Genomic DNA, 13561 nt, shown 5'->3' on the forward strand with positions numbered 1-13561 from the left:
TTATTGGAATACAATATGAAAATTTAAAAAGGATTTACACAGTTCCCACACTACAGGGAAATTGAGAAAAAGTCAGGAGAAATGAGAACTTTTTTCTGACCATGAAAAATCCCTGAATTGTGCAAATATTGATGAAAGTCTTGAAACAATTACGTAATTGAGTTGTAATTGAACTGATCGTGAGTTCACTGTAATGACCTATAACCAGAATATTCAGAGGATGCAGTATGGATCATTCAGGTGCTTGCCATAAACATATAGTTTTAGTCAATCCAAACACTCATTGGATTAGATTCATCTAGTAGACCTTTTTTGTCACAGACAGCTCAACATCTGTATCTTTCCTTACATGGAAGGTATGAAAACCAGTCTATCATTATTAGAGGTAGCAAAGTGTTGCTGCTTACTGGATGGCCTTGCATACTTAAACATTATTTAATGGAGTCATATGTGCATGAAATCGATATTCGATATTTATTTTCTCAGAAATTTTGAGTATTAAAATTGTTATGTCTTTCAGTTTGCTGAAAGACAAGATAAAACTATGGCATTGATGAAATTTGACCTGTTACTTACAATTTGCATTGCTAATCACACGAGTACACAAATCTCATGACCCACGTTTTTAAATGTTGTAGAAAAATATATTAAGTGAAAGTCATATACTGGTTATATTAAAATTACAAAAAAAGAAAGAACACAAAATTGTATATATTTATTCCATGAACAAATTCCAGAGTTTGGTTGTATCTTGTGTCTACCACATTGACATGTGCTCTCTGCTTGATGCATCAGACAGGCAAGATTGCTGCAAAAGCGGCAGGTTTCTTGTTCTTGTTATTGTTCTTGAAATAAATATGTTGTGAATTATATGTTCTTCCTGGTTTTTACAAAAGGTATCTGACTTTCATTTGATATAATTAAATTTTTCTACAACAACATTTAAAGGAATTTGTTGTTGATAGTACTTGACTATTGGACTTACGATGTCATTGTTTGAGATATGTGAAGTCATATGACTAGTATTGCAAATTGCGAGTATTGGGTCGGTTTCATCTATGCTGTAGTTTTGTCTAGTCTGTCAACAGATTAAAGAATAATAATAATAATACTTGCCATTTATGAGAAAAAATATAATCTTTCAGTTTTATTGGTTTATTGAATTACAAGACAAGTTGGTTGATTTTAAAGAAAATTCAGTCCGTGTTTATGCAACAGTATTTTAATTCTGAAGGTCTTTTGTCAAAATGTAAATCAACACTTTTGTATGTTTTTTAAATGAAGGATAATTAACCAAATCGTCTTAAGGCAGTTAGGTTTGAAAATCTTGTTTGGGATTTTATTGGTATAGATAAATTCAGGGTTAAACTTTTTTGATTGAAGATAAGATTATAATACTTTGCGTTTATTGTTTTTTCATACTGTGATAGGAAATGTTTACTTTGTATGAAATGCATATATATTGCTATATAATTAGAATTAAAAAAAAACCAACTAATTTATGTTCATTATGTTGTTTCCACGAAGCAACATAATGCAGGTCAGCAAACTTAAGTTAGCATTTTTATTCTGTATATTCTGTACATTGAAATGGCTTTACATGCCAATTTATCGGAATATAATCAAACTTGTTTTGTGTGATACATCTTTGGCTTTTTGCATGATCATCTTTCTTGTTTTGGAGAGTCTTGAAAGAGAAATGTCTTTAGATTTAGAAAATGCATGTTTTATAATCTAAAATGTTTTTTAGTCTTAAAAGTTTTATCACAAGTCAAAATGTACAAAGTTCCAACTGAATTCAAGTGATATTCCAATTAAATTCCAATATTGAATACGTTGATGTGCCTGTAGTCTCAAATATGCTAATGTGCAAGTGGCCTGTAGCATGGCATTCTTCTTACATTCTTTTGCTGTATCACATTAACATAATCTAAAAATATTCTTGTCTGAAATCACTAGAATTCCAAAATTAATGTCCCAGTCGAAGAATAATATAGATGAGCACTTTATTTTTCCAGTGAAGAATAATTTTAATAAATAAATCCACCCAAATGAAATATTGAAATTTTGAGTACAACAATAAGACTATTTCTGCCTCAGATCTTACATGCAGGAATGAGTAATTTTTCAAGTAAACAACATTATATAAAAGGCTATTATATAAGACACAAAAGCAGAACCAGGATGATGGTCAAAAGTTCATTTCTAAAATATTCTAAGTTGTCAACAAGGTAAGGTCGGTTACTAAAATTATAACAGAGAACATGGGAAACATCAGGTAGACCTGGTTTATCATGGGGGAAATGCCAATGTCCTAGACTCAGGTTCAAATAAACATGTTTGTTTTCATTTGTAATGATCCTAATATTTAATCCACACTCAGAGAGAAATATTAACTATTTATTATTTGTTTACAAAATAAAAGTTACTGGTCAGGTACACAATGAACTTAATTTGGGACAAGGTCATGTTCAGAATACAATTATACATAACATATAATCATGGAGGAAAAAACTAACAAATATGAATTAAAAATACATAACACAGTCAACATTACTTTTACAAATGTAATAATCACATTTCAAGCAGTACAGACTGCTTCAGTGGCCTAGTGATTAGAGCGTCTGCCTCAGATGCAGGAGGTTGTGAGTTTGATCCCTGGCAGAGTCATACCAAAATTCTTACAAAAATGGTACTAATATCTGCCTTGCTTGGCGTTCAGCATTAAGAGGTTAGTGTTAGGACTGGTTGGCCTGGTGTCAGGATAATGTGACTGGTTGGACATCATGTCTGTGACATGATGCCCCAGTGCTAGGCATCACTATAAACTACCACACTGCAGACATCGTAGCGATATGACTGAATTTTTTTTAAAGCTACGTTAAAAATCCAAATCACACACACACTCAAGTAGTACAGTAAATATTAATTTTACAAATGTAAATAATCACATCATTTCAGGTAGTATACTATACTGCTTCAGTGGCTTAAGTGGTTAGAATCTACCTTAGATTTGGTAGGTCATGGTTTTGAACTCCAGCCAAGTCATACCAAAGACTCATAAAAATGGTACTTGCAGCTGCCTTGCTTGGCACTCAGCATCAGGAGGTAAGTGCTAGGATCGGTAAGCCTGGTGTCTGGATATTGTGACTGGGTGGGGCATGATGCTATATGTCTGTGGCTTGATGCCCTTGACGTCTCTATGAACTGCCACAATTATTTTTTTTAAAGCTATATTAAAAATCCAAAGCACACACACACACACACACACACACACACACACACACACACACACAGTACATTAAATATTGATTTAACAATGATCATAATTTTGTCAAGATGTACAGTAAACAATAATTTTATAGTACAGTAAACATTAATTTTATAAATGTAATAATCACATCATTTCAAGCAGTACAGTAAATGCTAATTTTACAAATGTAATAATCACATCATTTCAGATGTAATAATTTCAGATGTAATAATCACATCATTTCAAATGTAATAACCACATAATTACAGTTAACATTAAGTTTATAAAAGCAGACTACTTTAATATCAATTCATTTATTTTCACGCATTTTGTTGTCTAAAAGTAATATTTTAAGGGGTGAGATTAAGGAGACTTTAATGTATTGTAAAATTATGGCAGTTCAGCAATACTAAATCTATTCCTTAAAGCTCCTGTTTAAAAATATTGTTCCTATAAGGAACTAGATTTCTTTTTCTTTTTCTTTAACTAAACAATGCCTCCATTGGTGTGTACTTGAACTCAAAATTAAGCAAACCACCCTTGTGATTTTATCTTGAAACATCAGAACTAATAAAGCAGTTAATGGTAATCATATTTGACTGAAGATTGTCTGTATTATTTCAGCCAGTCTTCATATTAGTTATTTTCTCTTACAAATACACTTTGCTTACTTTGCTGATTTTGATTGGATCATATGAGTCCTGCACTGTGAACAGTTATTAGTTTTCAACAACTTGACTTCCACCTGTTGAAACAGTGATGACAAAATTATTTAGTTATTTCATCTTTAATATTCTAATTCATGTTCTTTTCAGCCAACTGAAAACTGTAATGCTCTGAACATATATTAAAGAGTGCAGAAAAAAACTGTAGTTTTGACTTAAGAATACGAAGTTACGTCTTTGAGAAAATAGTGCACAGTACTGATTCTTTACATTGTAATTAAATATTTATTTTCATTACAAAATTCAGATTAATTCATATCTAAAATTTTCACAACTAAATTTTCTTCTGTTGTCAAATCTAAAATTCCTGTCATTTTCAGTTCAACCTGGCCAGAAGAGTTTACAAGATGGTCTGTATTCCACTGTCTTCGTTCCATTCATTGGCACAAAGTTTTGTTATCACTACAGTTCCTAGACTACCTGGAGGATTGCCTTGAACTTTACACACATTCATGCCATGGTCTGGTTGGTCCTAAATGAAAATGGTGTTGCTTGAATATTCAGTATTGCCATCTTAAAACTCTTGTTATTGCTACTTCTACTGAAATGATGGTCATATCATTGTGAGGTTTTCACTGAAAGATTTCTTATCATGTCTAGTTGGTCCTAAATAAAAATGGCACCAATATGACATCTAATATGGCCGTCGCAGCAGTCATTTAAAAATCTTCTTATTGCTATTTCTGCTGAATGAATGGTCATATCAACATGGGGTTTCACTAAAAGACTTCTTATAATGTCATGCTGGTCCTAAAGAACAATGATGCAAATCTGACATAAAATATGGCCACCATGACAGCCGTCTGAAAAATCTTGTTATCACAACTCTACTGAATGAATGGTCATATCAACATGGGGTTTTCACTAAAAGGCTTCTTGTAATGTCATGCTGGTCCTAAAGAACAATGATGCAGATCTGACATAACATATGGCCACCATGACAGCCGTCTGAAAAATCTTGTTATCACAACTCTACTTGAACAGAAAGTCATATTGAAGTGGGTTTTCACCATAAGAATTCTTATGATGTCCATCTGGTGTTAAATGAAAATGGTGCTGATCTGATATCCATTATGGCCACCATAGAAGCCATTTTGAAGCTTATTGCTTCTCCTGTATGGAACATCATATCTTGAAAATATTGTTATCTCTACTCCTCTCCAAGTGGATGGCTGTATCAGTTTGGGGTTTTCAGCAGTAGACTTCTTAAGATACCTAGTTGATTCTAAATGAAAATGATGCCAGTTTTTCTAATATGGCTGTCATTAAGACTGCTTTAAAAATCTTGTTCCTACTTAATTGAATGGATGATCATTATGACATGAGGTTTTCGTCATAAAACATCTAATAATGTCTGCTTTGTCCTAAATGAAAATGGTACCAAGCTAAGAACCAGTATGTGTACCACAGCAGCTAATTTAAAAATCTTGTTATCTCCGAAGGATTGCAGTGATGGTTTCAACACTCAACAGTTAAAAGAAAGAAATGGTCTTTATCTTGAATTCCTTTAAAGTCTTTTCATCCAGTAGAGCAGCGATCACTTCAGGGGAATCTTGTTTATGTATCTTGTATATCTATCTATTTCAGCACCAACAACTAAGGATTTGAGAGAGTTGTACCACTGGTGTCTCTATGGATGGCACTCAAAGACATGATTTAAAGGAGCCAAAAGTTGACTGATATATTGATGTAGGGTCTGACAAAAAAAAGGGTTACCTGAATCCTGGGTGGTGCTTACATTATTGATTCCGTGATTTAGACAGCCAAGTTCAAAAGAAGTCAATACTAGACAAATTGCTGTAGAATCTGACAAATCTGATACCCAGGACATTAGGGCCACTTGAATGCAGGGTTAAGGCTATGATCTGTTGAATTCAGGTTGCCCATTTCTAAAAAAAGCCTGTATTAGATGTCCATACTGATGCATGGTCTGACAATTTTTTTTACCCAGATAGCTAACATTTTAGAGATAAGCAGGAGAGTTATAAAAATATCTGTTTGACTGAATTATAGTCAAGTCTCATTCATATAACCTGATTATATTATTCTTAAAATAGGATGCTGCTGATGGTACAGTTTATTAGTGCAATCTGATGAAAATAGAGATATACTTACAACATGTTGGCCTGATGGAAATCAAGTTAAGATCAACTTTCTATTTCAGATTACAGGTTTCATATTTCTTTAAGTGAAAATTATGATTCAGAACATATTAGTACCAAAAGTAACTCACCCTAACATGAAATGCGTCTCTGTATCTGATAGGTCTTAAAACAATAAGTGTACCAGGAATAGCAAAAAACATGAAATTTCATCTATGCCTAAGATATCCTTGTTTTGTAAATCTTCATCAGAATGTTTGTCAGTGATATTGTGTTCAAAATATAGTGTTACTGCTGATGGCCAAATTTATTAGTGATGTAAAGTTTAAAATAAAACTAATGGCACAGTTTATAAGTGCAGTGACATAAAGATCAAAAAGCGCTGCTGTAGGTACAGTTTAGCAGACACAAAAGTTCAAAATAGGATGCCAATGATGGCAGTTTATCACAGCAATGTGATCCAACTAGAGATCCACTTATAATATGTAGGCATGATGGTCCAAGGTCAAGTTCTATTAACTTTTTGTTTCAACAGTCCTGTTATTGCTTTCATTTCTTCTACAAATACTTTACCAGATCATAATACCAAAGGAGAACTACTACTACCTGACGAATCCAGCCTTACCAGATTAAAACATTTAGCTGAAAAGCCTAAAATTATCTGTCCACCTGGGTGGCAGTTAGAGTGATCTCCCCTCAATGCCAGTATTGGCACCAAATTCTGTGAAATTGTCAGTTACTACTTTCACTCATGTCCAGAAGCAAGCTTTCTACAGACAGTGAGGCCTTGCATAATCCCAACTAGCATTTGGTAAGTTTTCTTTCTTAAAACAAGTTTGAGGGGTTTCTTCAATAAATTTCCAATTTTTATGTTCTTTCTGTTGTCAGTGTCAAAGTTTATAACTTTTCATTGTTATCACTTTGTCATCATCACATACTTAGGTGCCTTGGTATATACAAGGGGTATTGAATTAAAAATGATATTGCAGTATATTACAGTATTAAGCAAAATACTGCAATACTATTACAATCTATTGATTTACAAAAAAATTACAGATTACTGTTAATTTATTGAAATAAATTGAATGCAAACTGCAATACAATAATTAAAATTATTTAATTACAAAATTAAAATATAGGAGACAAAATGAATAAAATGCAGTACAATAGTTGCAACCTAACATAGAAAAAAATCAGTTACAATTATAGTCTTTTGTCTGAACAGTGAACAGTTTGTGGTTTAATTTTTGATAAACACAAATGCATAAAACTGCAGATCAGTCTTTTCATTGCCTTAAGAATATTTAGCTAATCTAGGAAATCTTTGCTCATGATTTTCCACCATTGTAGAAGATTTGAATTCAAGGGAATTGACGGAAACACTCTAGAGTTCTTAAGCTCTTCTTCTAGTTGTTCCGTTTGTGTTTTTGAAGTCTCAACACCAGTTATGTAGACATCACCAAGAAGTTCTTGCATGCCAGAACAACAGTTATATTTATAATATCATGCTAACCAATGTCTGACTTGAGCTTCTTGCAGCCGAGACCTAACTGCTCAGGTAGCTGTGGCAAAGGTCGCACTTCTGACTGCCCACTATCACCTGCAGATGAGTGATCAGTGTCATGTTCAGCCTTCACTCTAACAATGACTTAAGATGCATTCTGCAAAATTTTGGCAAAGATTTCATACCTTTGTGCATCACTGAAGAAAGGTTAGGCTGTAAAATGTGGATCCAAGGTGAGAGTTTCTTCTTCTATCCTGAAGATCATCAACCACATCCCTGTTCATCTGAGCTGTTACTAGATGTTTGAAAAATGCTGTCAACAAATTTGCGATGAGGAGGCATGATAACAGAAATGGTTGGAACTGACTCAGCACAAAGACTGGTTGTCACCGCTTTAAGAGGTTTTAGACAAGCCATTACCTCATCTGCCAGGCAAATGTCATCATCCAACTTTGTGTTCAGATCTTTTTCTTTTATTTTAGCAAGACCTTTGGATCTGAAAATGGCAATTACTGCACAATGCTTTTCAAGAAACCTTCAAATCATGCCATAAGTACTTTTCCATCTGTTGGGCACATCAGCTATCAGTTTATGATTCAGTGAGGAGAATTTCAGTGCGTCTAACTTGAGACACTTTTGTGCAACTACATTAATTGTATGTGCATAACACTTAATGTGAAAGTTGCATCCTAAAATCCTTGCCCATGTTTGATGCATTATCTGATACAGTAGTTGGTATGGGGATATATTTCCCATTCTTTCAGGGCCTCATGAATCATAGCAGCTATATTCTCACCTGTGTGCCTTTCATGCATGGGCCAAGTTTGAAGAACATAGTTTATCATCTTCCAGTCCTTATCAGTGTGAGTTGACATATTTGTCATATTATTCAGATGACCTCAACATCCAACTATCTGTTGTCAATGCAACCTTCTCAGCATTTCATAGGTCTTCCATTACCAGTGCCTTGACTTATGCATACTTTTGAGGAATGATCACCTCTGCAAACTGCTTTCTACCTATCAGGGGTCAAGTGTATGTAAACTCTGGTGAATCTACTATTCCATATGGATGCAAGTCCTTTATGATTAATCTGCACACCTTGTCAGTTATCAGTAAAACACATGAAGAATGGGAGGGCTATTTTGTGCCAATGAGCCCTGCTAAGGTTCTCTGGGTTGGCTGATGTTTTAGCTTCAGAAAGGTCAGAATTATCTTCACAGGATGAACTCCCATTAACAGACATTAATGATCAGTTGTCCATCATCTTGCAATTACCACTTTTCCAGGGTGGTGCTTGTTCATATGGTAGGTTAGAATTGTGGTCCCACCGGAAAACTTAGCACAAGCCTCACATAATCTGCACACAGTAATTGCCTCGTCAATTTTCCCGTCCCTTTTACTCTTTCTTAACCCAAAACGAATCCATATGGTGAAGTGTGCTTTCAAATTTTTCACCAGGTCGTACTCAACCATGCCATAAATACTTGTAACTCAAGGTCAGTGTCAGTTAGTCATCAGTGTCAGCAAGGTGCTTATTTGTTGATAAAGAGAACATTAAGCTTCAGAGGGATGAAGATTCAAAGACCTGTAACTTCTGATTGCCCATGCTGTAACTGCCAAGGAAACGAAATAGAAATGTTACTGAAGCAGATTGCCAGATTTAAATGTATGCAATTCAATAGGTCATTTTGTCAATAAAAAACACTATTATAAGTAGTGAAATATAGCTAATATTAATGTATTAAAATTAATAGAGTTCGTTTGCAACTTTTTTATCAAATTTACATCACTATCCTACTATATTGATATAAGAAAGTTATATTGCGATTATTGTATTGTCAGTTTAATACCACAGTATACCAGTATTCCATATTATTGTGCACCCCTAGTATATACCTGCACATTTCATGATGTTGATTCACATTACTATAGTTGTATTAATAACTGCAGGTATGCTGTGTGATATACATACTCATTTAATATTGTTGTATAACTTCCACTACATCCTGATTCATGCTGGTCAGTTCTATGTATTATTTTGTCATAGCATACACATCATAGTTATATGACACTTTACTGATTTTACCTTCATTGAACATCATTGGGCCTTTCTTACAGTTAACCTTATCTCACAATGGATATTGTTGCATCTACTTCAGAAGTATCAATATTGATGCTTCATTGCCTTTTGTTTGTGAGCAAGTTTTGTGTGTACTATAGATTATTCATTTATATTACTACTACTACAGCTACTGCCATGATCTGACATGTACAGGTACATTTTCTGTACATCGTTTACTCCTAGTTTCCACTTCATACTTGTTGTTACTATAACGCTTCGGGATTTTACCTGTATAGGCAATCAAAAATTGGCATTCCTAAAGGTAACTTGTTACTAGAATTGATTATTTTGCATCCAGTCCATAAGTATTAATAGCAATGCTCCAGTTCCCTACTAGGCCACATGTACCCTCTTACAGGTATTTATCATATGGTGTAACTCTGTACAGACATTCCTAAGTACATAAAGCAGGATTCTTGCCACTCAACAAGTATATATTGCCTGCTCTATTTTATGTTTCAGATTTAGATCATGGATGAGATGAGACTGATAACAAACTCTACATGCATAGTTTCTTTGGTTGTCATTCTTTGAATACATGTCAGACTTGCATATTATGGACAGAAGTCAGTGGGCAGCAATTCTATGGGTACTAAAGGGGAAGGCACAGAAGCATGCCTTGAGGGATAATGACATCAACAGCTTGCACACAAAGGTTCAAACCATATCATTTACTGAAGGTCTAGATAAGGAGTAACAACAGACTAAGTTGCCATCTCGCAATTACAGACTGGCTATGTGGATGAATATCCTGTACTCTCCTTACCGCAAGAACAGGAAGCACAATAATCCTCATCCTGATTACTCCACTTAAATGGGAAATCTTGGATCAGCCTCATCAATTTTGCCACAGAGTCGCAGGAATTTAGATATTCCATTGTCTGCTTTAAGCAATTACAACAGCATGTGTCAAGTCCACCTTAAAAGTGTTGGAAGGCAGTGGAATATATTGTCACAGTAGTGAGTACAAGAGCACTTTGTTCCACTATAGGCATTCATATCTTGTTAGGTAACTTCCTATGGCTCTTTGATGAGAAACTTGTCACAAATAAAACTTACCATTCCATGGTGACTGGCACACTGCATCATCATGGAAGAGAGGCATAGCTGCCAAGTGTCCCGTTTTTCCCATATTTTGGACCTGAATACGGGTGTATGTTTTCTTGTTAAAAATCCGTTTTTCAATATAAAAAATTAATTAAAAATATTCTTGCAATTTTCCTGTTTGGGATGGGCACCTGGTTCCATTCTGATAGAAAGTTATTCATGTATATAGGAATACAGAGTTCTAAAACATGACTGGTTCATTTTTGTAATATTCAACTTTTAGTCATGTTGAAAAGGGAAGCAAAAGATTCAGAATTGGAAGGACAATTACGCTGTCATGTTTATATTTGTGAAACTTTCTAGTAAAGGAGAAAAGTTTTTATCTTGCAAATTGTGTAATTTTGATTTTTGCTGTTGTGCATGGAGGCACCCATGACATAAAACAGCAGGAAAAAGCTAATAAACATCAGCTTGCTGCTTCATCATCAACAACACAGCCTGAACTTACAAAATTTATAAATACCAGAGAGAACCTTGATGTAATTCGATTGAAGTTTGATTGACTAAATTTCTTTTAAAAATGAACCTACCTTTTTCAGTTATTAGTGTTGGTGATTTATTTCACACACTTTTTTCAAACAGTCAAATTGCAAATGATTACTTGTGTGCTAGAATAAAAACAGTTAAGTAAGAAAATCACACAGAATTCAGTTCATCAGTGAAAGATGGTACAATGGAATTGTTAATGATTGAAAAAGAAAACAAGGTGTGGAAAAGGCTCCTATATACAGCCTGTGTCTGAGTGTGTGTTGCACTCTTGCACCTTCTGAATGGGCACCTGAATGGTACATATTGAGAGCATGCCTTCCACTCCATTAGTAACTGATGATTTAACTGGATTTGGTGCCAATCCTGGTATTAAAGGGAAAGCACTCTAACTGCCACCTAGGTGGGCAGGTGACTTTTAGCCTTTTACCTAAAAAGTTTTAATTGGGGATGACTGGATTTGCAAGGTAGTAGTAGTTTTCTGAAGTATTATGATAAGGTAAGTATTATCTAAGAAGCATATTTTACTGTTTAAAAAAATTGGTATTTCTGCAAGTGAGAAACGTTGTTCAGAACACATCCTTACAAATGAAAACTATCCCATCTCCTTATCTGATAGACCATAACAAATAAATGGACCAGTACTTGCAAGGTCACTAGAAGACTTTTTCTTATCCATGCCTATCTGGTCTACATTATATCAAAGACTTGATTTTAATCAGAATGTTTATCAGTGATATTTAAAATATAGTTAGAGCTGATGGCACAGTTTAACAATGACAAAGTTCACAATAGGATGCTATTGATGGTATATTTTGAGTAGTAATATATAGAGTTCACAATAGGTTGCCAATGATGGCACATTTTATGAGTGATATAGTTCATAATAGGGTGCCAATGAAGGCACAAATTATCAGTAGTAATATATAGAGTTCAAAGTAGGGTGCCAAAGATGGCACAATTTATCAATGATATATAAAGTTCACAATAGGGTGCCAATAATGGCACAAATTATTATTGATGTGATACATGTATAAAGTTCTAAATACAATGTAAGTGACTTTGCAAATTATGATTGATATAAAGGAAGCTGCTGATGGCACAATTTATTAGTGATACAAAGTTCAAATCTCCTTTTTCTTCAGCACAGATAATCACGTCTCTTTAGTTTGTTTCATATCAACAAAATTACAATGTTATTGTGTCTGGAAGGTCGACACTAAAATTCAAGCTAGTACACCTTACAATCAAGGAATTATCAATGAGTATGTTTAATGTTGTGTTTTTACACATTACCTGGAGATGCAGAATGCTGTTTCTTAATTGGGACAAGTTTGATTGATTTGGAGCCTATAGCAGTCCTCTGAAAGGAATACAAATTGTAAACTGATTTCTAAAGTGTACAATATGGGTCCCTCTCAGAAGTTGCATATGATGAAGAGTGTAGTGCCACATATGTTGTGGAGCACATTACAGTCAATGCCATAAGTGCAGTATCCATAAGTACAGTCTGCTACACTTCACATTACATGGAAGATGATAAATAATGTGGGCAGAGAGAACTTCACAGATGGTGAAGTGAACCATATATGTTGCATTCAGATAACAGAGGTTAAATGGCAAAAATCCCTAAGTAAAATTGTCATCACTCCACATCAGTATCTGACATAGCTAGAAGGATGGATACTTCTTCAGTTGTATTATTCAGAAAGTTCTGCAGTTGATATTTACAGAATAATTGCAAAGATATTGTATCAAAAATGTTGCTACAAAATAATGCTCGTCATGATACAAAAGAGGAAGCATCCATCATCCAGGGATAGGTTACTTGCCCTGTACTTTGTATAGAAAATGAAGAGAAATGGTAAATATTTGTCTCATTTTATTAACATGTTGAAGTGGGGCAAGTAGACCACTGAAGGGCTTTTACAGTTCTATGATAAACACAGCTCTGGGTATACATTTTATTAACATGTTGAACTGGGGTGAGTAGACCACTGAAGGGCTTTTACAGTTCTATGATGCTTATAATGTACTCATTATAATACTATCATTGAGTAGAGATTGTTTATACTGATATGACCTTATAATGATAATTATACATAGAATTTTACTATTACATTATGAATTAGGGCCATGACCATGGATGCCTTATAACTGGTATGACATTATAATGAGGAGCCTTATACTGAGTACTGTAATGTAATGTTATGACAATAATGTGAACGATATGATTAAAGATGTTTTTTTAATGTCATT

At 34.1% G+C, this 13561-nt stretch overlaps 1 protein-coding gene across 2 annotated transcripts in view; it reads left to right on the plus strand.

Moving 5' to 3' along the window:
* Positions 1-13559, plus strand: part of LOC149787790 (KICSTOR complex protein ITFG2-like) — a 38826-nt gene extending 25267 nt beyond the window's left edge. The window contains exons 12-13 of one of the 2 annotated variants that reach the window (XR_016424100.1): positions 5566-6891; positions 10172-13559. Coding sequence is in view for 1 of the 2 variants with exons in the window: in XM_089973994.1 (XP_089830120.1) it covers positions 5566-5633 (68 nt within the window). In the remaining variant the exon portion in view is untranslated. Of the gene's footprint in view, positions 1-5565 lie in introns of both variants that reach the window. The other variant, XM_089973994.1, reaches the window with a different exon arrangement.
* Positions 13560-13561: the final 2 nt, after the last annotated feature.

This window comes from Sinohyriopsis cumingii, chromosome 11 (assembly GCF_028554795.1).
Source record: "Sinohyriopsis cumingii isolate HCF-2022 chromosome 11, ASM2855479v2, whole genome shotgun sequence".
Lineage (NCBI taxonomy): Eukaryota > Metazoa > Mollusca > Bivalvia > Unionida > Unionidae > Sinohyriopsis > Sinohyriopsis cumingii.